General features: G+C 52.8%; 1 protein-coding gene across 12 annotated transcripts in view; it reads left to right on the forward strand.

The window, feature by feature from the left end:
* EBF1 (EBF transcription factor 1) overlaps positions 1-27,186 on the forward strand; it is a 298,786-nt gene that overhangs the window by 776 nt on the left and 270,824 nt on the right. For 2 of the 12 annotated variants that reach the window (XM_054217567.1, XM_054217568.1), the window contains exons 1-4: positions 15,310-16,276; positions 17,662-17,818; positions 18,129-18,192; positions 18,470-18,525. In XM_054217567.1, the coding sequence (XP_054073542.1) occupies positions 16,143-16,276; positions 17,662-17,818; positions 18,129-18,192; positions 18,470-18,525 (411 nt within the window). In that variant the 5' untranslated portion in view covers positions 15,310-16,142. Of the gene's footprint in view, positions 1-8,116; positions 8,259-8,733; positions 8,754-8,877; positions 9,063-11,308; positions 11,536-15,309; positions 16,277-17,263; positions 17,356-17,661; positions 17,819-18,128; positions 18,193-18,469; positions 18,526-27,186 lie in introns of those variants that run through there. The other 10 variants (XM_054217565.1, XM_054217566.1, XM_054217560.1 and 7 more) reach the window with 8 other exon arrangements.

Consider the following 27,186-nt stretch of genomic DNA (forward strand, 5'->3'; position numbering starts at 1 on the left):
AATACCGATAAGCCAAGCAGGCCGTATCTTACGGGTCAGGAAGTTCAGGGATGAAGCGAGAACTGCCAAAACTCAGGCCAAATTAGATCTTGTAGAAATAAACTGTGTAACTTGAGGGGGAACAGGAGGAAAAGGGGGAAGGCTGCTATGGGGGAGCAGGGAGGTAAGGAATGAGCTGGACCTTCTGTCTCTGCTCTGTAGAGCATCTGGGCGAACGCTCCTGACCTCTCGGCGTTGTCTGGTGCAGAACTCCCTCTTGGACACTGCTTGCTTTGGGTTGATTTTCTCTGCAGCTGTGCATGAGTAAATGGGAAAAAATGCTTTTTGAGTGTTTATGATCAGGGTATAACTGTAGGCTGAGGCTTGAAATCATCTTCATGTGGACGCCTGATGGTGGCGTGATTGACGAACGTTTGGACTCCCAAAAGATGCTTCCAGCTAGGTGATATAATGGGACAGTTGGGAATTTTATGGCTGGTTGTTTGTTGGTTTTGTTTGGTTGGGGCTTTTTTTTTTTTTTTTTTTTTGTTGGAAACGGGAGCACTGATAACGTGGAGCGACGGCGTGTGCCTAGTCAGTCCTATCGAGTGTCCCAGCACTGCCGATTCACAGAGTCCATCGCTCTGGGCTCAGGGGAATGTATTTGCATAAGGTGAGATGGCTCCATGAGAAGAGCAAACAAGTTTGTGGCTCGGAATTTGAGTGGAAAGCCTTGGTTGGAATTGTGCCGCCCCCGGCTGCCTTGGCTTTTGGCTGTTTTGCAGCAGAAGGATCTGTTTCCTTCCTTGTTCCTAGGGAAGCGCTTCATTTTATGCCAAGGCAGAGAGTTCCTGAAATGTACCGCGTGGGAAAACCTCTTCATTCTGAGTCCCCTTCTTCCCTGATTAGTTTTAAATTCAATTTCTAAGTTACCTCAATCATTTTTCTAAAATAGACGAGAGTTTGGGCTTAAACCATCTGAATGTTTGAGAACCAGCTCCTAACGTTTTTTCCTAACTGGCAGGGACGGTTGAGGAGTTTGATTTCAGTCGGTTCAAAATTCAAATTATCCCTAGCAAATAAGATAGAAAACACGGGAAAGCCAATAGCGGTGTCTAAAAAAAAAAGAAAAACCACGCTTGGGAAGGTGGGACTGGCTGCTGGAAGCACGTTGTGTTGTTGGGAAGCCAGCTGCGTTTGGAATTAAAGTAACCAAGTCGGAGTGAACCCGACGTTGCTGGATTTTTTGGGGGGGTCAGGAGAAGCGGGGGCAGGAAGCCCCCTTGGTCTGAAGCGGGCTGTACGTCAGCGCGGCGGTCGCTGTGTTGGAAGTTCTCCAGAAGGGATGGTCCATGGACCGCTGCTGCCTTGTGCAGCTCCGGGGAGGGCTGCGGGGGCCGCTGGTGGATTGGTGCTGGCTTTTTTTTTCCTCCCGCTGGTCAAATTTGTATGGGGAGGCCTTTAAGTAGTTTTCCAGCGCTACTTTTCAGCCTCTGCAGCGTCTGGAGCCGTTGCGCGTTGGCGAAGTCCGTCCCGTAAGGATTGCTCACTCCAGCTCTCGCCCCACAAAAACGTTAGCGGGAAAGACGGGCAAACGCAGCTCCCTGCGCATCTCTCCGGCTTTGCTGGCCCTTAGAAAGGTGTGCGTAAACGCAGTTTTATACCCGGTTTTCCGTAGTGCTACAATGCTGAGTGTAGGAATCAGCTGGTCCCCGTTTTTGTGATACGTGTGTTTGATCACATTAAGGATCACCATTTGCTCCCCCCCAGCCCGAAGACAGCAGTTTTCTTTTTGACAACGCCTATTTTTTTTTTTTTTTTTAACTAGGGCTATTTTACCTACTCGCACCCTGCCAGGGTGACTTCTGGTGACTTCTCTCCTCGGGGCAGTTTGGCCGAGCCTGGGAACACCCCGTGCCGGCGCGGAGACTGGCCAGGGAAATTCCATCTGTTTTCATAAAGGAAGTTATGATTCACTCGATAAACCACTCGGCAAATGTATTCTGTGGCTCTAAGGTATTGATAATCCTCTTGAAAACAAACGCCGTCTTTTAGTGAAAAAGGGAGCCTGCAAACCTTGGGGAGCTCTCTCAGTTTGGAGTGTATTAAACAACGTTAAGAAAAGCCTGTTCTGGCGCACACGTAAACCCAACGATGACCGTCCTGGTTAAAGACATCAGATGTAAAAGAAAAACAATTTATATGCATAAGCAACCAATCCAAATTAAAAAAAAATATATATATATTTCTATGTATTACAAGTAATTAGACGTGATTTTTCCCAGTGGTTGCCGCTTCCTGGAGGCTTATAATCCACATCCTTAAAGAAATGTGGTAGCTGAAAGTCTCTGGGCTGATACAGCAGGCAAAGACCAGACGATCTGCAGAATTTTGCAGCAACAGATGTGAAAAGCCTGGGACTGCGATGTGGATAAAATGACTTAAATCTTAGGAATTTAAAATGTGAAACTGACTTAACTGGATCAAAATAATCAATTGAATAGGTATCTGGTATTTAGAAATGAAAATGATGTACAGTTCCTTAATTGGCCGTAGTCTGAGTTTTCTTTAAATTGATTGTTCGCTTCTAGCTTGCGGAAAAAACATCAGCTGGAATGCAGAGGGATTAAGTTTTATTTATTTTCCTTGCTAAGAGCCACATTGTGCAATTTAAAAGGGAATGTCCTTGAAAGATGGGTTCCTTTGTAAACTGTTTCAGCCCTTGTTTGTTTTCAGATGGAAATTAATTTCTCAAAGGCCCCTCCGTGTTAGAAAGCGCGTGTTGATAAGTAAAGAAAAATGAAAAATTGCAACCTGCTAAGATACAGCTTGTTTACAAGATAAAAATCGTCGCATGCGTGCAGTTGAGTTTTGGGTACAGCTCATCTGGTCATTTTGCTGGGGAAAAAAAAAAAAAAAAGGCTGGTAATGATCTTCATTTGCACAGGTGGTAGCGAACGATCAGCAGGAGAACCTCAGACCCAGCTGCTGAGTATCACTAGAATTCTTCATCGTGCTTTCATGGGCTTAACATCAACCTGAAGTGCTGCAGAAGATGCAACCGAGCGTGTCAGCTCCTTGTCGAGCTCGGTGGGTGCAGCTGGGGGTTCTGGTCTGGCCATGTTCCTGTGTCCAGCTGGACGAGATGGCGGTGAGGATGGACGGAGGTGCTCAGAGGCATTTTCACGAAAACTGGGCCCGTGCAGGCATTTCTCACCAGAGTTACAGCTGCACGTAAGGTGGATCTGCTGACCTCCAGGTCCCTGTTTTTTTCTCTTAGGGTTTGGAGCTGGAGAGGAGAATTCAAGGAAGCTGCAGGGTCGCTTTTTCCCTTGGTGTGGACAAGGAATGTAAACTGAGTTCTGAAAGCTGCCTGGCCCTGGAGGCAGGGACAAGGTTTGGGGTGATGTGCTGCTGGTGGGCTGCCGTAATCTTCTCCCCAGGCTTGTTCTCAACAGAAAACACAGCTTTGACCCTCGTGGGGTTTTAGTAGCTGGGTCTGTCTGGGCACTGATGGGTCCTGAATTGTCCCCCGCTGGTTTCAGACGCGACTGGGCTCCGCATCTCTTCGTGCTGTGCTTTTGTGGTGGGAACTGGTGGTGCTGGCTGTGGTAGGTCCGCGTTCCTCTGCTGTTGCTCTCTATCAGACCGTGAGATCAAGCTTTTCCCCGGGCAGAAAACCGGCACTCAACCTGTGCTTCGCCCCTCCTGAGGGTCCAGCCCGCAAACAGGCGTTCGGGCCCCTGCGCGAACGAGCATCTGGATGAAATGAAGCCCCGCGCTCGGGCTGTGCCCCGCAGGGCGCCGTGCAACGGGACTCCCGGCTTCCCCAAAGCTCGGGGTTGCTTTCCAGGGGGTTCGCTTTTCTCCTTTTCAGTGACGGACGGAGCGAGGAGGAGAAGGGAGGCTGGCGAGGGGGTGAAATGCCGGGGAGCGGCGGGGGCTGGGTGCCGGGCAGCCCCCGCGGTGGCCACGGCGGGGCAGTGCCGCTCCGCGGACGGGAGCCGGCGGCGGCCGGGGCGGGGGGGGAGGCACCGGGGGTGCCTTTCCTGGGGGCTTGGCGAATTTCAACAGTAGCCGGGGAGTTTTACAGGGAAATAATAATAATAATTTAAACAAAAAAAAAAAAAAAAAAAAAACCCAACACGTTGGAATTCACCAATGAACTCCGGAGCGAAGCCGCGCGCCAGCGCATCCCCCGCGATGCCGATGCTCTGCTGCTGGTTCGTGGCTGCAAAGTTTGCTGGGGAAAATGGGATTTATATTTACGGGGGATCCGGGATCTGCTCTGACACTGGTATTTTTCTTTCAGCTTGAAAGACTTTCTTCCCCCCCCCCCCCATTTCTTAAAAACCAGGCAGCACAGTCGACTCCGTTCCCGGTGACAAAGCAATGAGGTGCCACAAAGCTATTCCTTTTTTTGGTTTTTCTTTTTTGTTTTGTTTTGTTTTTTTGGAGCTTCCCACAGATAAAGATTTATATGATAGAAATAATTTGATCGGGGTCAGGATTTCTGCTCAATATAACCCAAGGGGATTCTGCGAATTGCTTGGATCTGGTGAAATCCCGCTGGGTGCCGATCAACACTGTCCGGCTTCAATCATGGGTCCAGATATTTTTTTCCTCTTCCCTTCGCACAGGGTTTTAAAGCTGAGATATGCAAACAGAGGCCATTGTCAAACACTCCAATTGGGAGACAGCTCTTCGGCTCCTTGAATACAATATCTTTCGCCTTCTTGCATAAATATTTTAATTGCTAATTTGCTGGTCTCATTTAACACAGATTTGGCATTTATCATTTGAATTTAAACTTGTTAAAATTGACAATTTTCTCGGCTACCTATGTTAATAATTTAAAGGGAAAGCTCATTATTAAATTATTATGGGTAATTATTTTGTAACTAGTGTGGAAATTGTCATTTCTGCAGCCTTAAAAGATCCTAGAAGAAGCGCGTGCGGATCGATATGGATCAAATCCCAGAAAGCGTAAAGATGCAGAGGAACAGTGTCTTCTCTATAAAATATTATGTGGATGGGGAAAAATATTAAAATTATAATATAATTCTCTATACTTGCAACTCCAAAGCCTTGGAGGCTGGTGAAGCAAAGCGGTGTAGCTGGAGGGCCATTAACAGCCTTTTTCGCTCAGTTTTGGTTTGTTCTGAAGCTGTGGCTGGGAAACCGGTGGGATGGGATTTGGGTGAGCGCACCTTGCGGAGCTCGACGGGAGCGTTGCATACGATACGATGCGATGATTTCTGCGTGTGTGCTGGCTCTTCGTGCAAGGCAGATGCTGTGGGTCTGCCGGACCCACGGGACAGCACCCCACTGCCCTTTGCGTGGCTAGTAGCTCTTCGTCCAGCGCGTCCGTAGCATGTCTCAGGCTCCTGGAATAATGAGAAAAAATGTTTTGCCTTAATTTTTGATTTTTCCACCCGGAAGGTATCAAAAAAAGTGACTACCCCAAATATTAAAGTATGAGGCCCTGCTCTGGCACGGAGTGAAGAACTCTGTTTGCAGAGCCTGTGGCCAGAGAAGACCGCACGGTGCGCGAAGGGAGCACCTGGAGCAGGATCGGGGCTACTGGTAAGAGTTCGCGTCGTTCCTGGGTGGCACTGGTACTTTCTGCTTGGCGAGATGGTGTCGGGTGGTGGTTAATGCTCCGGATTCCTCCGAGGCAGCGCGTGTGTTTACTCTGAGAAGTGACGCTGAAGTGCGACGAAAAAAATTTCCATTTCCAGAGAGCAAAACCAAATGCAAGCGAGGGGACCGGATCGTTTCTGCGCACCCTGACAAAGGTGGCGGGCGGTGCTGTTCTCATTTCCCAGAGAAACGCGCTTGTTGGCGTGGCCTTTGTGGCTGCCGTTTGGGATCCGTAACTCCAGCACGCCCAGCTGGCACGCGCCGTACCTGCCGAGACGGCGGGCAGGGGTAGGCTGAGTCCCAGTCTTCCGGGGTTTCCAGCGGCCAGGTAAACGCTGCTGATTTCAACCAGTCGGTGCTGAGCTTCACTGGGCAGAAAAAGCCTGTAAATGGTGCAGAGGAGCCTTTCGCTGCCTGCAGCGCCAGACTTCCCATCCCCGGCAGGTGTTGGTGCGGCAGCTGGCGCTGGCGTGTTTTTGCGGGTACGGTGCAGCCCCACGCACCGGCCCCCGCCCCAGCAGCCGCCCCCAGCGCTTGCACAGAAGCACTTTGGCAGAAGCCTGTTGCGTTTGGGCGGCGACGTAGTCATCGTAGAGGTGATTCCCTTAAAAAGGACGTTTTGGGGCGCGAGGCGTGTTACCGCAGTAAGCGACCCCAGCACAGCCCCCCACCCCCCCCCCACCCCGGCCCTCCCCAGTTTCTCAGCGTCCGGCCAGCGGTCTGCACAGCTGGATTTAGCCCATCGCAAAAACGCCGAGAACAATGAGGTGAAGTCAAACCCCCTCCCCGCTCCCGCCAGATGGCCCTCACGCTTTTTTTAATTTCACTCTGAACGGCTGGTAAACGCTCCGCAAGCGCTCGGTGAGTTTACGCGGGACGCGAGTCTTCCCGTCGCTTTATTTTGGGAGCGTGGACTCCTGAATGGTGCCAGCGTTCGGGGTGGATGCCCCCTTCCCCGCCTTCCTCGGTGGTCCCCCTGGATTCTGGGGTCTGCAGGTCGAGTCCTGAAGGCGAAGCGCTGAGGGGCGTCGGGAGGGCGCAGAGCAGGTCCTGGAAACGTTGCTGAGCTGGACCTTGCCCATGTGCGTCACCGACCACGTCCAGCGTGTGCCCCCGGCCCCGGCGCGGATTCGGTGGCAGGCTGGGCTCCGAAACCTGCCAGCAGCCACCAAATTCTGCCTGCGACGCTTTACGCTCTTTGAGAGCAAGGGACGATTTGGAAGGTACCGATTTTGCCAACAACTTCTTATCCTGTTGATCTCAGAAAAATAAGAAAGGACATTTACTAACTCCTTACCCCTTGCATTGACATTTGAGTTTCAACTTTATGGTAGTGTTATAATATAGAGAAATTCAAATAGAACTTTTCAGCTTGCAGAATTGTGAATTTCTGAGTTTTGGCACCAGCATAAACCCGTTCTTGACCCTGGATTTCCTAATGTTTGCATCGTCCTCCCTACGCCAGGATCATTTTCCCTGTGAGAACAATACCGGATTTGGCTCCCTCGTACTGTGCTGTTACCGGAGTATTTTAGTGCATTAGCCGGTAGATTTGTTTACGCACGGAGTGGTTCTGCCCAGCCATCGGTGCTCTAAGCTTTTCCATCTGCACGCCCCCACCCTGACCTTGATCTACTGTAGGGCTGGGGAGGGCTCGTTCGCGCTCCGGCCTCGCAGGCTTTTCTGTCGGGATTAGCTTTAAGGGGCTCAAGCTGTTGAAGGGTTTTTCTCCTGATAAATGGATTGAGACCCGTATTTTAATCTCACGTCATCAAACATTCATCAGATACTCTCGGTCATTACTGACAGAGCCAGGTTTGAACTGGTGACCCAGCAGTAAAAGGTCCCATTAGCAATTTCCTTAAACTGTCAAGTCATTGAATAACACAAATGAAACGCGATGGGATCTTTTTTTTTCCTACAGGTAAAGGCAGTGGGTTTCTGCCTAATTTTTATTTACCAATGACCGCGTTACCAAAACGCGCTGCGTTGAAGTCTTCATGCTCGCACGTGAGCCAGAGCCATGAAGAGACACGAAGATGGGGCACGTGGCCCGAATGCAGCCCCTCGGCGCAGGGCGGTTGCGTGGTCCGGGGCAGCCACGCAAACTTCGCCCCGTTTTGTTCCCGTGAGCGGGGAGAGCGCTGGAGCGTCCCGGCAGCGATTCCCGTCCTCCCCGTGCCACGCCGGCTCCGGGCTGCGCGCGCTGCTCTCCGTAAGCAATAAAAGCGGAGAGTGACAGGCGTTTGGAAAAGCGTCTTCGGCTCACGTCACGCCGTGCTGTTCTTTTACCAGCAATTTTGGTATCCAAGTTCTTTCTCTCTTTACAGAATCATTTGAAGAAATAATGTGTGAGCGGGGGGGGGTTGGGGAAATTACCTCCGGCAGTCATGTTATAATGGCTCTTGCGCTGACAGCCCTTTGGGAACAGTGGCAGCAGCGGGGTAAGTATATATGACATCTTTGTAGCGATAAAGAAACAAATAAATGTTCCCATTAACACTCCATCAGGTCAACAGCTATTCCAGACCAACACGATGTTAGAGGAACCCGTTTGATTCGTATCATCTAAGACGCGCTTCTCCTGCAACACATCTTCTGGAAGGCACATAAAACAGAGGTCCTGCTCCAACCAGGTGGAGTCATTAAAGAATCGGTGAACTTTTTACAAGTTGCTTGAAATACCCTGGCCGGAGTCCAGCTCCGGCGTTGTTGCTGTGTCTGCGTAACAGTTCCTTCATCACACCATGACAATGACTCTGTTTCAGCGCCGGAGGAAGCAATTCCTCCATACGTCGTTTGTGACGCCTTTTGGGAGGCTTCCGAAGGCTTCCTAAGCCCCGCAGTGAGGTCGGTGGGGTGGGAAGCCTTACCATCACCATCTGCTTGGGAAGAACGAGCAGCGTTTGTGCATCATCCGTAATGGGGGGGTGCGCGCGTAGGAAACACGCACACAGGTGCCTGCGCAGACAGGCTGCCCTTCTCCTGGGAAAGTCAGTGCTTGAGCAAGAGCTACGATGTCTCCTTCCCTGCGCAAACGCTAGCTAGTGAAGAACGCTTCCCAAAAAATTTCTGTTCAGAAGAGCGCTTACACACGCTTTAACTCTCCCAAAACGCAGACTTTGAAGCAGGTACAGACTTCCTAACTTAGCACAGGATAACCCAGAGTTCCTAACAAATACGGCGCTTTCTTCCTGTTTAACGGGCACCGTCTGGTTGTCTCTTTACCAAAACTTCTGTTACTTTTTCACGCAGGTTGAACGTTTTTGAGGAAAGGTCCTGAAAAGGGATACGAGAAGCCCAGGTGGGTGTCTTTGGTCTGCCTCCAGTCACGCAGATCCTGGACAAAGATAAAACCAAAGAAATCCCCTCTCCTGGGTCGCACAAAGCCAGGGACTTGAACATCGAGTTGTCCAAAGCTCTGGAAAGTGTGTATTAAAGTAAGTATCTCTTATATCTTTATATCTTTATAAAGATATCTCTTTATATCTTAAACTTAATTGCAACCAGGGCACTTCTAGGCTGTTCTGGCAAAGTCTCACTTGTCAATGGTGTGCCTACAGCTCCGGGCAAAATGTCTGAGCCCAGATGATGAACTTAATTCGGCTTCCACTGGAATCATAAAGCTTTCTGATGTTAACACGAATGCCGGAGAAAATCGGTTTCAAAATGGTCAGCGCAAAAAGGGCAGCCAAATCCTGAGCAATCAGGTCCTGGACATAGAGAACTTCACTCGCCGGGTCGGCAAGTGTTTTGTGTCTCTCTTACCACTCCCCTGTTTGAAGGAGCCTGAGATTTTGGAGTACGCCCTTCGAAAGAGCTCGTGCACCTTTAAAGCTGAAATCCCAAGCTGCAAAGTCCTCAGAGTTTGTCTAAGTGTTTAAAAGGAGATACAGATTCCTGAGTCACTAAAATACTTCCGATAATAGTCAGGCTTGATTCAGCAAAGCGTGTGACAAATTTAGTAGATGTTTAAATCTATTCTATGTAATCTGCTTAAACTCCTGCTCTCAGGGGGAGGGAGTGCATGCCTCTGGGTTTCTCCCTTCCCTCTTAGACGGGAGACGTGTATTTACATCTCCCTGAAGCCAATAGCAGTTGATTGTGTGTTTACATGCTTTGCTGAACTGACAATGTAAAAATCATCGCAAGATTTTGTGTGATAAAATAACCGTAATCTGTCCAGCGGCTGCCAGAATAAACAAATTAACTTCAAGCTAGCCTTAAATCTATTGCAAGCGCTGCCGGGAATGGAAATCCGCAGCCGTCTATAGCGCGGGCCCATTTCCACGGATGCACTGGTCAAAGAGATTTCCGTGGGAGCGGAGGGTGCGAGCCCTTTGCGGGGACGCTTTGCCCTTTTTGGCGTGAGCGGGGCTGCCAGGAGGGCGGCGGGAGGCCTGGGCACAGGGAGGGTGGCAGGAGGGGACAGAGCCGAGGGGTCCCTGTGGCCGACAGGCCCCGGGCCCGGGCAGCGCTGGGGTCCAGCGGCAGCCGGGGCAGCAGCGACGCTCCCACGGCCCAATTCACGGCTGGGCAGGACACCGCGCCCCCCCCGCCACCCCCCCACGAAGGACGGTGGCACCCACGAGTGTTCGGGGTGCCCCAACCAGCCCCCCGGCGCCCGGCCGGGTGCCTCTGCACTGTCACTTTGGGGACGCGCGTCCCCCGGGGAGCCCCGTGGGACAGAAGGGCGTCGAGGGGGGGCCGTGGGACCTGTCGCCCGTCCGTTCCCCGTGTCCCCCTCCCCGCGGGGATCCCTACCCCCCCGCCATGCCGCGGCGGCGCCGGCGGGTGTCGTTCCCCCGCGCGGCCGCCAGGTGGCGCCGTGGCCACGCGGCGCGGCGGCCCCCGGCCCCGCCCCCCCTCCCCCGCGGCGGCCCCGGGGGCGATCGGCTCCACCGCGGAGGCGGGGGGGGGGGGGGGGGGGCTGGCCTTACCTCCCCCCCCCCGGCCCGTGAGAGCAGAGCGGGGGAGCCCTCCCCTCTCCCCCGCCGTGCGGCTCCGTGCGGGGCTCGCCCCGACGTGATTCCACAGCGCTGCTCGCCCCCCACCCTCCAGGAGCTGCTGGGGGCGGGGGGGGACGGACGGCTCCTGCCCCGGGCGGTAACGGGGTGAGCTCGAAGGGATGCGCCTCGTATCCCTCCCGTTCCAACCTTCTCCTCCCGATGAGTCCCCGGGGGAGGGTCCGCTCCGCCGGGCTCTCGCTGCTGCCTGACAGCCCCCCCTGCCCCGGGGTCCGGCACACCCCCTTCCCCCCCGCACAGGTCTCCACCTTCCACCCCCCACCTCGCAGGCCAGGCGGGCAAATGCTTCCCTCAATGCCCCGCTGCTCCCGACCCGCAGGGGTTAACGTTGCCCCAGGGCCGGCGGCCTCCCCCTGCCCAGGGGGGAGCCCCCCACCATGTCATCCTGGGAGGGGGTAACCCAGGGGTCCCCAGCCCTCAAGGGATGGGGGGGCAGGAGGATGAAAGCTCCTGGATGAAACATTTCCGTCTAGGTCGACTGCTGCTGCTGCATGGCAGCTAGGGTAAAAGTGGGGTCCTGTCATCACCGTGCTGGGGGCAGACCCTTCTCTCTGGTCCCAGAGGCAACTGGGCTTCTTCCTCCTGAACAGGGCAAGCGCAGCATCGTATCCCGATTCTCAGTCCCCTGAGCCTTTTTCTCCTCTTCTCCTTCTCCCCAGGAGCAAGCCAGGTAGGAGGAATAAAACACCCCAAGTAGCCGAACTGTGTCATCACCTGCCGGGGCGGGCATTGGATTTATCTGTGGATGGAGAGTCTTTGGATCGAAACAGGAGCCTGTTGGCTGTGAGAACAATACTCATGAAAAGCGTCTTTGCTGGGGAGGATACGAGTGAACCGTTCCCAAACCCTCAAGCCCCTTCCACCTCTGCATCAGCAGAAAGCGCAGGTACGTGCTCAGACTCCAAGTGCTCTGCTTTCAGTCCCACCTTGAGAGGAGAGGCTGCTTTTCCCTTTCCCCCCATCGGCATGGGTCCGGTGTTCATCTGCTTTCTCCCAAGAAGGGCAGGAAGGAGCACGGTCCCTTTGGGGGTGCCTCGTCCAGCTGCAAAGGTCAGGGAGGAGGGAGCAGAAGGCTTTTCTCTCAAAAATTCCCATTTCCAATCACTTCTTCCCTCCCTTGGGGTCTGGGCGGAGGGAAGCGGGGCCTGACCGTCCCCCACTGTGCCGGGAGCCCCGGGGCAGAGTGAGCGGGGACTGGAGGCAGGAGGAGGGAGTTGTCCTGGATAAACTCCAGGTCAGAGGCGAGAGGGGCCTTGGGCCCATTTGGACACCGCCTCAGGGAAGGGGAGAGGCCTTTCCCCACCAGGAGAGTCCTGCGCTCCGGGACCTCGGTCTCCAGCCTCATAGAGTGTGCGTTGGTCCTCAGGAGTCCTTCCATGCCCCCCTTGTTCAAAGACCTCAAAACTCGTTCCCCGGGAGCCCTGTTTTCTCCTGTATAGGATGAGTAAGCCAGGGCCAGCCCTTTCTTCCTCCTTTCCCATCCGCTGACATTTGGATCCCAGCATTGCCCCATCCCTCATATCTGTCGTGACCAGGGACACTGAGACCATGTCCCGGCCCTGCTTGTGAGCTGCCCTTGCCCACGCTGCAAAGTTGCAGCTTATGGGTTCGCGTTACGCGGGGTGCAATCCACGGCTCAGCCGTGCGGCTCTCGCTCGCTTTGGGAGCGACGCGTTTACTCACCCCTGGGAGTAAATCACAGCCTGCAAGTCTGTGTGTGTTTTATTCTGCATTGTACGTTGAGAGCATTTCACTCGGGCTTGCGGGGAAGCCTCGCTCCAATGTGCCCGAGTTTCCCTTTGCAGCAAAGCCTTTAAGCGCCGAGTCCCAGCCGGCCCACCGCGGACTCCCCCGTGGCAGGCGGCGGAGTGTCCTCCAGCTCCGTTTGCGGCGCTGGGGAAAGGACAAACCCAGCTCTCCGCATGAATACGCTCCGGCCTCATACCCGGCGGTAGGCGTGCAGGAGCGGCAGTCGGTGGAGTGCGGTGGCGTTGGTCCAGAGACCAGACCCAGGTGGTGTGGAGAAAGTGAGTGCTAAAGGCAACTGGGAATTCTTTAAAATAAAAGCCCCGGTACACTACAGTTGGCCTCTGCAGGCTGGATGGATCACACAAGTCTCCTCGCCTGCCGCCAGCTCTTTTTTTTTTTTTTTTTTTTCTTTTCCCCTCTCTCTTTTCCCCTCTCTCTTTTCCCAAAGTCCTGACTTTCTCACCCCCTCCTTGTTTCAGCTCTGCTTTTCTTTTCTGCTTTTCTTTCACACTCCTCCTGTGGGGGTCGAGCCAGTGTTTAACTCTTTCGTCCTTGCTGCGATTAGCCAGTGGCTTTGAGACAACCCGCGAGCCCCAGGTGGGACTCATCTCCCCCGGCCCTCACAGCAGCCCCCAGGAGCTTGCCCGTGTGTTGGGCACAGGGGCGCGGGTGTGTATGTGCAAGGGGGAAAGCAGTGGAGAGCTTGTCACTTTTATTGTCGTGGCTGGTTGTCCCCGCCCGGTGGAGGTGCCCTCAGACTGCTGCTGGGATGCTGTTCCCTTCAGCATCCAGGAAAAGGCATGGAAACGGTCCCCTGATCCCCTGAACAGATTTGAAGGGCAAAATCTGCCAACTGCTCGGTGTATTGATTCAAATGCATTATTCCTCCCTGGGCAGATCCTTGCCCTGGGAAAGGAGTGATCAGTGCAGGTGCAAATAGCTTTTAATTGCAAAATGTATCTCACCATGGAGGCATTTAGGCTGGATATGATACAAGCGATCCGGCAGCAGCCTGAAGAAGACCAATAAGCCAGAGCACTGCAGGGGCCAAACTACTCCTATGCAATACCTATGGTGTAAATATTCATGTATGGCTGCGTGTCTGTGTTCTTCCATCTATCCCTGAGATATGACACAGTAGGATTATGTGAAGATTCAAATATCACCTGCAGGGAATGTGAAAACTTGCTCTCTGGTAACTGTGTTCCTATGTGGGAACGCAGCATACTTTGGCTGCGGGTGTTTTCTGTGTGGACTTGCCTAAAGCCGAGGATCGGGCGCAGATTCTCGGTGCCAGCGAGGTGCTGGCAGCGGGCTGTGCGCCTGCTTGTGAGGCAGAGCTCTCTAGCCGTGGTTTAGCTGGGTGCTCAGGCGGCCGTTGCTCACAAAGTGATGTACAGGTGGCTGGAAGAGGGTCCTGTAGAGTTGTCGGACAGCCTTAGGCTGCCTGTGGAGCTGTGTACCGCTGCCTATAGCGTGTCCTACCTGGGATGCCTGTTCTCCGGGCCAGCTCCGGGGCCCTTCTCTGTGCTCCGGATGGGGTGTTTGCCGGCTCGGCACGGCCCGGTGGGCTCCGCTGCCCCCCGCGGGGCTCCGCGCAGCCCCTGGAAGGGGCGGACAGGAGCTGCGGGAGCAGCCGCCCGCTCCGCCGTCCCCCGCCGCTCCCGGGGCAGCACCTTCCGCACCTCGCGGTGGGGGATGGAGGGGCACGGGAGCAATTCAGAGATACCTCGGACGCTTCAGAGGTTAACCGGGGTCAGGGGGTGTCCCCCTCGAGCCTCCGCGGCGTGACATCGCCCTGGGGAGGGCGAGTAGCCCGGCTTGCCGGGATGCACCGCCGGGTTTTGTTTTATGTGCAAGGCTGTGTTTGGGGAGGTGTCACCCAGGCAGACGGCAAAAACCCGGGGCGCAGTGCGGGGTGGGGGCGCGGCAGCGCAGCGACTTGCGCGGGGGAAAGGATGGGGGTTGATGCCGGGAGAGCGGCGGGCCGGGGAGCCCGCGGGGAGGTGCGGACACTGCGCCCGCTCCGCCGCCGCGCAGCCAGCCCCGCGCTTCCCCAGCGAGGGCAGGAATCGGTTTTATTATTATTTTTCCTTAGGAAAAAAAAAAAAAATTGACTTCCTAGAAAAAAAATATCGGACTTTCTCCATGAACTGTCCCGTTCGGAAATCGCGTGCTTTTGCCGCAAAGCAGCGTACCGCTGCCCGGGGACGGGGCAGGAACCGGGGCGAGCGGTGGGGGTTCGGCGGGGCTTTGGGGATGTGCAGCGGGGAAGTTGGAGGGACGCGGGGCAGGTCCGGCCCCAGGCGCGTTTCCAGCGGCGTTTGCTGCGGGGACAACCCCGCTGCGGGCGGCGGCCTCTCCCTCCCGGGCTGGGGGCACCCCCGGCTTCGGGCAGCCGGGCTGGGGGGCGGCAGCCTGGCCCCGGGGGAGTGGGGAGGGCTCGGCCACCCTCGTAATTAGCGCTGCCGCTTGTCCCCGCCGGCTACGGCTGTGCGGGAGGGAGGGGGGGGGCCGCTGCGGGGCGCCCCTCCGGAGGAAGGGGGTCCGTGCCCCCCCCCCGGTTGTCCCCACGCGTGTACCTGGCGGGGGGCAGCCCGGGCGAGCGGCGCCGCCGCCTCGTTGATGAACAAAGGCGCGATCGTGTCTGTATTAACGCCCCCCCCGTGCCCCCCCCATCCCCACCCCGGGGGGGGGCTTCGGGGCAACTTTCCCCCGGGCCGGCCGGGGCGCCTGGGCGGGGCTATGCTAACGAGGGGGGCGTGGCCTCGCCCCCGCGGCGGCCACTCGCGGGTTGCCATTGGCTGCGGCGGCGCCGCGGGGGCGGGGCTGTGTGTGTGTGGAGGGCGGGGGGGAGCGGTGACGCGATGCAAATGAGGGGGGCGTGGCGGCGAAGGCCCCGCCCCCCGCCCGCCGGGGCTGCGGGGCTCGTGTTCGGCGGCGGGGACAGTCAAAGTGGCTCCCATAGGGAGAGACGGCGAGTCCGCCCCGGCGCTGCGGGAGAGGGAGGGGGCGCGGGCACCGGGAGCCCCAGGGTCTCCCTCCGTCCGTCCGTCCGTCCATCCGCACCGCCGCCGCGGGTGCGCCCCTCTCGCTCCCTTCCCGGCGTGCGCCCGGCTCCGGCAACTCGCTTCCTGCGCGGCTGAAGGAGGGAGGAGAGAGCGCTTCGGCTGGGAGAGGAGAGAAGAAAGAGGGAGAAAAGAAAGAAAGAAAAGAGAGAGGGGGGGAAAAGGGGGGGGGAAACTTGCCTCTCTTGTCACTGGAAAATGACACTTGATGTAGCAGAGCCTGCCGCAGCTCCCGTTCGTCCTATTGTTTCTTAAACTGCCATCTGAGATTTTTTCTTTTTTTTTTCTTTTTTTTTTTTTTTGTCTGCTGCCATCCGAGGGGTGTCTTCATACAAAAGGGACTTCAAGTACTCCTCCGGCTTGCGAGCGCTGCGACCAGCCCCCAGCACCCCGCCAGCCCCTCCAAGCACCCAAACAAACTGCACACGCAGCAAACAGCAGCGACAAAACCGGGCTCTGATTGCCTCTGGATTTTTTTTTTTTTAAATGTGCGTGCCTGTGTTTGCTTTCTCTGACTTGCTTTGATTCCAGAGATCAGCTGCAGAGAGAAAGAAAAAAGAGAGAGAGAGAGAGAGGAAAAAAACCCCATATATAACAGTCCTCCTGGTGATTTTATCACTTTTTTTTTTTTTTTTTTTGAGTAAAGAAGGAAGATTTGCGCTGTTGTTTCTGATTCATGTTTGGGATTCAGGAAAGCATCCAGCGGAGTGGGAGCAGCATGAAGGAAGAGCCCCTCGGCGCGGGGATGAACGCGGTGCGGACGTGGATGCAGGGAGCCGGCGTCCTGGACGCCAGCACGGCCGCTCAGAGGTAGGCAGGCTCCGCGCCCGCGCCCCGCTCCGCGCCCCGGGGCGCACACGCCGCCTGCAGCGCCGCTCCCCGCGGGCAGCGCCTTTTCCCCCTGCGCCAACAAAAATGCCGGCTCTGAAGCTCTGCTAACAGCAGTGAGTTTCGCGTAGATGTCGCCAGTTAAATATTTATTCCTCTTGTCCCGTAGAAATGATTTTTTTTTTTAATTAAACAACAACAATAATAATAATAATCAAGGAAGCGGCGAGTTTCGCTAGGTAGGAATAGGTGGGTTTTAATCTCTCTAGCCCCTTGTGTTCGCGGAGAGGAAGGACTTTTCAAAACTATGTTTGCTGCTGATTTAGTCTTAAGATCTCCAAATGACACTTTCCTCCTCCGATAAGCAGCGAGTTGTGCATGGATGTATCCAAAATATATTTCTCTACCTCGCTTTCTTATCCTTGTCAGGATCAGCAGCCTCCCTTCTTCTCCTCCGATAAGCAGGGAGTTTTGCAAAGCTTTCTCGAGGAGAAATTTAATTCGAAGCCCCTCTGTAAAACCACTGCCACTTATCTTAGATTTTTTTTAAAAAAGAAATCCCTTCAAATAGGAGGTGTATTGCGGCGAAGCTGCGCGCAGCCTCGCTTTCTCTCTTACTTCTCCTTCTCCCCATCCTCTTCCCCGCGAAAAAAGAAACCCAAAATAACTGATGCCGGATTCGCAGCCTGAGCCCTGGAGCCGGCATCAGCTAAGAAGTTTAATGTTGACATATCCCGGTGTCTCCCACCTCGCCCCGCACCCCTCCCTTTGGAGCCCTCTAAGGAAGGGAAAGTTTCTGCAGGGACAACCCTGAAATATTTCAAGTTGTCTCCTGGGCTGCCGTCGCGGTGTTTACCCACCACTCCGGCGAGGGGAGGAAAGGCTGGCAGGACTGAAACTGAAAGATAAGGCACATGAGCGCTGGGGTGACAGCTTCCAGCCGAGTTTGAGAAGTGGCAGGACCGATGCCGCTCCGCGGGGCAACGCGCCGGCGGGGCTGAGCGCGGTTTCTCCGCCATGCAGGGCCGGCTGCGAGCGGCCACGGCCCGCGGGGAGGGTTGGTGGGTGCCGGGGAGGGGGGGTGTTGCTTGGTGCTTCGGTCTCGCCGCAGGGATGGGGTCGGGTCTGTGCGGTGCTCCCGGCTCTGCGGGGTTTCGACGGGGCCGCGCTCGATCACGCCTGGCCCGAAGGGAAGAGCCCCGGGGCGACTCGGGGGATGCGCATCCCCGGGGGAGCCCAGCCGGGTCCCGGCGGGGGAAGACACGGCCCCGGGAGCCGGCTGGGGGGGTTGGGGGGTGGGGGGGGGAAAGGGCGGCGTGAGGCCGCGTCGTCGGGGCTGCCGCTAACCCGCGTCTTTCTGGTCCCAGCGGAGTGGGTCTGGCCCGGGCTCACTTCGAGAAGCAGCCTCCCTCCAACCTGAGGAAGTCCAACTTTTTCCACTTCGTCCTGGCTCTGTACGACCGGCAGGGGCAGCCCGTGGAGATCGAGCGCACCGCCTTCGTGGGCTTCGTGGAGAAGGAGAAGGTGAGTAGCCCGGCGCCCCGCGGGGACTCGGCCGCTTCTCCCGGGCCCTCCCCGCTCCGCTCCCCCCGGGGCCGCGGCACCGGCTCGTCCCGGGAGCCACCGCCGCCTCCCGGGCGTCTCGCTCTGCCGCGGCCCGGGGGGCAGCCGGGGAGGGGGTCTACCCCTGGTCCCTCGCTGCTCCTGGGGCAGAGGAGGGGGCTGAGAGCTGCCCCGTCCAGCCCTGGGGGCAGCCGGCGTGCGAGTGATGGAGAAACTTCATATGTTTTATTTTCTTTTTTCCTCCGGCCTCCCGTGTCCTCTTGGACTTCAGGAAGCCAACAGCGAAAAGACCAACAACGGGATCCACTACCGCCTGCAGCTGCTCTACAGCAATGGTAAGGGCTGGGAGCCCCCGGTGTCAGCCCCGCCACCCCCCGCCGCCGCCGGTCGCCCTCCCGCCGCCTCCTCGGCTGGAAAGCCCACCAGAGGCCGGGGAGCCGCTGACCCGGTTCCCCTCCGCTCCGCGCATCCCTGCGCTCGGTGCCTGGGCGCAGCCCGGCCGCGGCCAGCGCTGCTGGGAGACGGGTGGCCCCTGCGGGCCCGAGCCCTCGGGCGAGCCCCGGCGCGCTGCCGCCGGCCGGCCCCGCTCCTCACCCCTCTGCCTTGTTTCAGGGATCAGGACGGAGCAGGATTTCTACGTCCGACTCATCGACTCCATGACCAAGCAGGTAAGGGCTGCGGGACGCCCGCGGAGGAGGTGTGGGGGGGTGTGTTTTGGGGGGGGGGGGCGGCAGCCGTCGGGGCGGCCCCCGGGAGCGCGGCGGGGCGGCCCGCGGAGGCGAAACCCGCCCCCGCCGCCACCAAGCGCAGCGGCTCTGCCCCGGCGGCGGGGAAGGGGCTGCCGCCTCCCGGGGCGGGGGAGGGGGGGCACGGCCGCGCTCCCCGCTCCGCACCCGCGCAGCGGCGGGGGCTGCAGGGCCGAACCGCGGGGACCGACCCCGGCGGCGGGGCGGCGCGGAGGGTCCCCGCGGGACCGTGCCCGCCGCTGGGCTTGGGAGCTCCGAAAAATACAGGCGACCCCCCCGCGCCGTCCTAGGGCCGGTTTTGCCGCTTAATTAATAAGAATTAACCTCCGGCCGCCCCCAGCCCACCAAACGCCGCCAGCGCGAGCCGCTGCTCGGGCGCGGGGGCCGCGTTTGTCCGTCCGTTGTTCGCGCTGCCGCCGGGTCCGTGGGTGAACGGAGGAGCGGTCACATCGCGACACGTCTGCGTGTCGCGATAGCCCCCCGAAACGCGGCGCGGGGAGCGGCGAGCTCGGTGTCGGGCTTCGGGGAGGGCTGTAGGGCAGCAGACCTTGCCAGTGGATTAACCCTAATTTTAAGCCTGCTCTTTAGCTTCCCAAACAGAGCCATAACGCGCGTGCCTACCTGTAAAAAATACTTTCCCGTATGAAAACAGTGTTTTTGCAAAGGGACTATCCGAACAAATCGATTCTTTTTTTTAAAAGAAATGCCACTCTAGCTTTTTATTCTGCTCCTGTCAGAATGTTTTTCTCTTACAATACGTTTCTTTTAAATAGTTGCGGTAGCTTTTAAGGCTTTTTATCCTGAAGATTTGTTTTTTCCCTCCTAATCTGTTTTACTTGTTAAAAAAAATTCTTACATTTTATTTAGGAAAAACATTAAGCTTTTTTTTTGCACCGATAGGAAAAGTCAGTCCCTGTATGTTGTCTGTAGGGAAAAAACTCTTGGCTTGTATTTGGGTTTCTTTTCTACAGCAAAACATAAAGCTCTAAGGGCTGAGTTTGTTTTAGAAAACTCTCTTTGATGGTCCCAAAACATCTTTTCCTGCTATTGAAGACTGCCTTTCAACACAAAAAAAAAAAAAAAAAGGAAAAGTAAAAAAAGTAAAAAGGAACTTGGATGAATTTTACTAGGGAATCCACAATGCATCTGAACTCTGTTAAACTATACACTTCCAAACAGACCCCATTCCCTGTAGGAATTAAGACAGCAGCAACATAGCTTTCTTAACAAATCTTGGAAAGCATTTGCTGTCATTCCTTGTTTTTCAGGGACAAAATGGTTAGTTTGTGTTAAAAGTAACAAAATCTTCCTGATACGTGAACTCTTTTTAGTCTTTTTGGAGCTTATGTATTTCACCGTAGACCGTATGAGAGAGACTATCAATAAATATTACCTTTAAATAGCTTTCCTCTCATTACGGAAATGCAAAAGCCTCTTGTTCATAATCCTGTTGAAAACAGAGCCCTGAACTCATGTAGAGCAGCGGATTCAAAATAATTTTCTTAACAAAGGCATCTTGCATATGAAGAGTTCATCCTAAGGCACTGTTTGACCTCTTGGTCTCTCATTATTATCAAGTCATCAGAGGGTCTTTGGAGAGAAAGGGGGGAAAAAAACCCCCGAGATACAGTTTATTTGTAAAACCTACCGTGTAGCTTTAAAGCACATTCACAATGAAGGAAAAAAAAAACCCCACAGAAGAAATCTGTCTTGATTTCAGGAAGTCTTACAAAAACAAAGTTAGTGCAAATTACAGATTTTGGGGAAAGTGCGATGGAGCTGAGAAGCGAGGATTTAGAACAAAAGCTCTCGGAACTCAGATTAGAAAACAGGGAGCGAAAGGCTGTTTTAGACGCAAACATGTTTGCTTACGTATTAATTTCATGAATGTAACTTCTTTAGGCATGACCATAATCGCTTATGAAAAATAGGGCATTGTCATGTCAAAACTGTGGCATGTGCCGCTCTGAATTTTTTTGGGGACCAGGGGCTAAATTCTCCCTCTTCTTCTTTTTAATTCTTTTTTTTTTTTTTTTTTTTTTTAAGCGTAATTATTTCAGAGTTGCGATCGCTTCGGTTACTGAATGCTTATTAGGAAGCGAAGTATAACACATGACAGAAGCTCACCCAAATGTTGAATATATCATTTATATTTTACGACAGTGAATTATATAGAAGATTCTCAAGTAACTTTCAAATCATCAAACTGTAATTAAATATTGCAAAGACTGTCTGAAAATTCTTTAATTTTTAATGAAAGTTAAATATATATTGTCAGTCTCCTTGAAGGTGTAGTATTTTAATGCATGACGCTCAGAACAAATTGGATAATGAAATGATTACTTTTAAATGAAACTGTTGCAGAAGCGTACATGTTCCTGCTGGCAAGGAGCTCCTCGGTCCTCTCACACGCGCACATTCACACACTCAATAATTGTGAATTCCCAGGCTGGAATTACGGCTACTCTGAGGTTTCTGGTGGCAAATTAAAAATCCCACAGAAGCAAAGCTTGAATGAGTTAGGTTCCCCAGATCATACGGGGAAGTATCTGTGGCTCTTTCCTTACATTAAATAATTATTTTTTTTAAAAAATATACGGGCAGATCAGTTTTAAATGTATTCTCTTTGTCTCACAGTTACAAATGGCAAGGTTTTGTACAGCTGCAGACTATTAAGCTAGGTAAGAGAAAATAAAGTCCGTTCTGCAAATCAGACCTAGATTCCTGCGTATAGGATTGCTACTCATAGATTTAACGTAAACGTCCCATCAGCGGCATGCGTTATATCAGCAGGTAGACAGGCAGGGCTTCGCTGGGCTGGATGCGGTGTGTGTAACAAATAGTAGATATTCCTGCTCCTATGGAGTTCCTGATCTGAATAAGCCGGTGGTTTGTTCGTGGGGCTGCGCCCAGCTAAGAAACTCATGGCAGGGCTCCTGTCACGGGTGGAACAGGGGGATCTCCGTCTCCCGTGTGCGTCTGTACGTCCTAGATCAGCTGCGGTGCACTATGGGAAGCGGGGCTGGAGGGTGGCGTTACCTGGAAGCAACCGCGAATTTTCTTGCAAACTCCCTCCCAGGGCAGCCCTGAGGTGTCGGTGTGAACTGTATGCAGGCGCTGCCCCAAAACGTGGGGCACGCGCGCTCCTTGGTAGTCTGGGCTGTGGGACTTCCGAATGGGAAACCCAGGCAGGATTGGTCTCCAAGGGCATCTTTTTGAGTGATGTTCAGGATAATGTGCTTGGCCTTTGGTGGTGGCCCCGGAGAAGCGTTGGCTAAGGTGGGAATTGCACGTCTTTGAGGGGTCTCACTGTGTTCCCCAAATGTGCCCCTGTCATCTATAAATTGTAAATACTACGCGCAAATCGTTCATGTTGCGGGGAAGTTCTTTTCAGTCAGGGTAGCAACGTTCGGCGTCAATACTGGCTTAATTAAATTTTCTTTTATGTTATCTTGGCACCTCATTTTATGCCGGGATCACATTCCTAATGCGTTCAAAACCCTGTAGGATCCCAAACTTTATAGCTGTTGCTTTCCGTAAAGCAGCAGCTCCTCCCGCAGTAGGTCTGGCTCTAACAATGATGCATTTTGAGATTGCCTGCAAAACGTGAAAGATGCCTGCTCTAATGAAACCGGAGTTTTTAGGCAAGTCTAAGGATTTTAATATATTTACGGAGAAGAGATGCCTTCTATTTCTTCAGCGGTATTTTCATAAAGTTGAGGTATTTCATTATTAGGAAAGATGGAGGAAATAAATCTGAAATACTTGTTCCCCACCCATTTCTCCTTCAGCCGTTCTCATCCATAAGACATAACCGATGCTAATATGGCTCAGGCATCTTCAAAATCATAAGTTTAGCACGATAGCTATTGTCTGTTGCTGAGAGTCCTCATGAGTCAAAAATCCTTCCTTCAGACTTAGACTGTTTATATTTTGCGCCCCCCCAGTCCCTTAACTCGGATGCAAATGGTTTTTCTGTTGACTTCTCTATCATCCTCTGATGTCTGCAGATATTTGATCAGCCCTCTATTCTGTGCGCAGCGCGGCCCTTCTCTGGCAGCTCCGCGCATGGGGAAAAAAAAAAAATAATGTTATCAATAAGTTCAGAGGAGCCTCAGCAGACTCGGAGAAATTTCACACAAACATAAAACAAAACCTAACCCCTGTGACGGGGAAAGTTTACATTGCGCCAGATTTTAGCAGCTTTCTTGTGCCTTTGGTGAGATGTCAGAAGCGCAGGTGATTTTAATTTTCTTGTACAGAGAGGAATGGAGAAGTTTGGAATTTGCATGCATGATCAGGACCTGTGTTTGGGAAAATGTAAACTCATCACAGTGGAAAATGTGTTGTTTGGAGTCTGAGGGTGAAAACAAAGCTGAGGATTTTGGAGAGACTGCCTGAGCCAGATGGCCTGGTGCATTCCCAGTCTGGCAGCCCAACTGCTCCCTCCTGTATAATATACAGCCATTTGTTCTGGGATATTTACGCTAGAGCTGTTTCCATGTGAATGTTTGAAAACCATTAAAAATGAACATATTAGGAGAGATAAATTTATTTAATTTGTGCGAATACGTCGATACGCAGGCTGTGTATCAAAGGCAGAGGGGAGGCCGGATAAAATAATTAGATGCTGCTGAATTGTGCACAGAGAGGGACAGCAAGAACTACCCGTCCTCGCCCCGGGACCCGGCGCTGCGCTACTTGTCCGGGATAAACCTCGCTGGGATGAGTCGAAATTTTGCCTGGGGAAGGGGTAAAAACTCGGGTAATGAAGGGTTAAGGATCTGCAGCCAAATAAATGTAATTCACAGTATTTTCTGCGTGGCTATATAGCGGATACAAGCCTAATCCTCCCTGGGTGAAATTCTGGCCCATCTGAAGTCAATTGCAAAGCTCCTATTGAATTCGGTGGGGCCAGGGTTTTATTTTCTCTCTGTGTGTATGGCTGTATACGTCATTACAAATCATTTTAGTTCTGTTTTTGAAAAGACCCTCGTTTTAATGAGGTTTTTCTTTCTCCTTTATTTCACTAAAGGAGATAGATAGTTTGTTTTGTGAAACAGATGAGGAGTCTGAAAGGGAGTGGATTTAGATGCGTGTTGGTGATTTCTCTCCTTCTCTTGCTCTTTTAAAATCAAGGCCATGACACAACCGAATAATATAATGACCGTGATCTCATTCCTTCAAGGTTGTTTTTCGTCCAGTTCAGGATTGCTTGACTGGCAAACTGACACCATGGGACGGTTCTGCCCTGGGTTGTACCAGCACAAATCTGGATTTATTCAGGAATAGCTAAGGACAAAATCTGGCTCTATGTTTTTTCCAACTTACTCGTCAACTATTTTACTGCTTCATCCTGCCGTCTTTACCGGGGAAAAAGTGGATTAAATGGGAACTAACTGTGGTCTTGACTTTTATATTACCCCCCCTCCCTTTTATTTTATTTTATTTTATTATTTATTTTTTTTTAATGAACTCTGTCACTGAAAAGTTTAGGCGAATTGCTGGACGCACTTGTCCCCTAGAAATGACTGCGATGTGCTCAATTTAGTAATTTTTTATTTGCTGGCAAGCAGTGAATTGCATTTAATTTAACTTTTTATGCGGCTTTATTTAATTGCAAGCGAGGAAGTCTTATATTTTGACACTAATTTTTCGGGGCCTGATTTTGAAATCCGTTTGTGCATGAGTGATCGTTACTCACTGGGACTTCTCGTAGAAAGGTTACTTGGGTGAGTAATGGCTTACAAAATGGAAGATGAATTTTGTGGGGAAATATTGAAGTTGTTCAGGAGGGGAAAAAAAAAAAAAAAGACTATTTTGAAATGCTCATGAAATGCACCGAGTTAAAACGACACGAAGTAAACAAAAAGAAAAAAAACCCCAAAGTCTATAATTTTGCATTTCCTTTGCTGGTGTTTTGTTGTGCAACCCTGGTGTGTATTTGCAGGCTTATTTTTAGCTCTGCTGTGGTCTAAGTTTATGCGCTGTAACTTTCACTTTATCTCTCATTAATGTGATCCCTATTTGACAAAATCACGACGACGTTAGTGCGACGAGGAATCCTGCCGCAAACACCCTGTTTTAAAGCCCGAACTTTAAAAAACAATAACGAAAACAGAAAAATTAAGATAGACTTGTTAAAGGAGTAGCTTTTTCAAATCTTACAGTTAAAAATTTTCACAGCAGTAACGTTGCGGACCCTTCCTGTGAAAATACTTCTGGCAGCTATAACGATCTGAAACTTTAGCAGTTCCTGTTTCCTTTTTGAAACTAATTGTAGAATTAATGCTGTAGGGCAGCGCCGCTCGCAAGAGGGGAGAGAGTATCTGCAGTGCTCTCGGGCAGCCCGTCATGGAAGTTCGCGGCGGGCGCTTCGCACGCCCGTTGGCACAAGCAAACGGGGACACGGGGATGGGCGTCGGGCACGAGGTGCTCGGAAACGAACTCGGCAATTCCTCCCGCTGCCTGGAGCTTCCTAGAAATTCCTGCAGGAGCAGGGCATTGCGGGAGCATCGGCGCTTAACGGGGAGAAAACAAAACGTACATGGGTACAACGTCGGTGATTAAATGCAAATAAAGTGAGAAGCAAATCCTTAGCGTAGAGGAAGGCAGAAGAATGTCATGCAGGCAAAGAAGGGATCACTGATGCTAAACACAACAGACAAGGTGATTATGTACCACAGTGTTGACTCTGCCCGTTCATTATTGCTATTTAGCTGAGTTATTTAAGCGGGTACCTGGAGGTTAAGTAAGCATAGCAGCGGGAGGAGAAGGGGAAGAGAGAGCGGAGGGGGGAAAAAAAAGAAAGTAAATGTTGTGTTCTGGTTTGTCACCTCTAGCGCTTCCTTGGCTTCGCGGGCAACAAGACAACCCATACCGGGTACATTTATTTTAAGATTTGAAAGTTTAAGAAGAATGAGCCAAGTCCCGCAGTCCCCCCTCAGGCACTATTCGTCCCGTGTCGTGCTGTGATGGGTGGACTCGATGGGGTCTGGAGGTGTTTGTCTCCACCGGAGGCCTCGGGAGCAGACCTGCTCTTTACCCCTCATGCTTTGTAGTTTCAGGGGCAGATTATTTTTTAATTATTGATTAAGTTCAAAAAGTGCCGTGAGCTTCCCCCTTGCCTGGCCTGTCCCGCTGCCAGGTGGAACCCGATTTGGGGTTTCTGGAGTGCTTGCAATGTCCCCGCTGACCGACCCCATCAGTTGTCAGCCGGTTACTTTGATGCCCTGGTTTTGGCTGGAAGAAGCTTCTCCCCATCTTCCCCTTCAATGCCTGGAAATGAGGATCTTCTCAATTTGTCCCATTTCGTGACGTAACACGCAAATGACCGTACTGCCATCATCCAAGGCCTCTTGCAAACCACCTGTAGCTCTCTTGGGCACCGATGTGCAAGTGCCTTGAGGGGTGGGCCGGCAGCCGAGCAGGGACCTGGGGTCCCAGCTGGGGTCGGGGGGGTTTGCTGGTGTCTGTGCTGCCTGGACTTTGTGCGTGTCCTGTCCTGCATGTGACCACTTTCTTGTCCCCTTTGTAAAAGCGCTGGGCTCACAGGTTTTGTGCCTGGCTGGTGGGAACGAGGGGGCAGGAACCAGGTGAAGCTCTGTACCTGTTAGTAGCAATGAGACCATCGGCCTCTGCTGCATCTTATCAGCAAAGAAACACCCTGCGCTGGCTGTCAGGTTTTAGGGGAACGCACATAGCAAAACCAGCGTGAAAAAATTAAAAGTAGCAAAGATAACACAGCCCCGTTCCTGATACTATTTATAGAATCATTAAATAATTTTATAATGCATGATATTGCGTATTACTATTAAAATGGTGTTAAAAATCAGCTCAGGCTTCTTCATATTTGTGCGTCCTGAGATCCGTGCCCCCTTTGCAGGTACAACGCCTCTTACCCTTGGTGGGTTTTATTTGTAAGGACTGGGAAAGCAGTTCACGTGATCTTACTTCATCATCTATCAAGATAACTTATTTTTTCTCAGAGTTTTCCACACTTCCTCTTCAAAGTGGTCTCATTCCATAAAATGTATATCATCCACATAGTGTAGTTTTATCTTTTATTTTCAATATCTATTTTATCGTTAGCTTTAGGGATACCCATATCAGATGTCATTTTGTGTGTGGAGTTTGTTCCCCAATTTCTTCTCTTTAAGTCTGTATCTAGTGGCAGAGATTGTAGCTTGTTTGGTTGGACTCGATGATCTCAAAGGTCATTTCCAACCATGAAGATTCTGTGATTCTATGATTTTAGAGGCTGAGAAGGTCACACCACAGGTCAAGGGTAGAGCTGATGCTCAGAAGCAGGAGTGGTCATCTCGCCGAGGCTGGGGCTCTGACCATTCATCCCAGTTCCCGAAAACACGTAGGAACCTCAGTGCTATCGCAAGATGCTGTTGCGAAGGCAACTTCACTTTGGTTTTGCTGCTGGGGGGCTGGTGCCCGGGACCAGGGCTGGTTTGAAAACACGACTCTGTGCTGATGGGATGGAAACCCTGCGAGCACTAACCTAGTTTGTGTGTAACACCGATCCCTCGCCGCCGGTTCTGCTGGTGGGAGGATCGCAAACGTAGACTCTTC

Source organism: Rissa tridactyla, chromosome 11, assembly GCF_028500815.1.
Source record: "Rissa tridactyla isolate bRisTri1 chromosome 11, bRisTri1.patW.cur.20221130, whole genome shotgun sequence".
Lineage (NCBI taxonomy): Eukaryota > Metazoa > Chordata > Aves > Charadriiformes > Laridae > Rissa > Rissa tridactyla.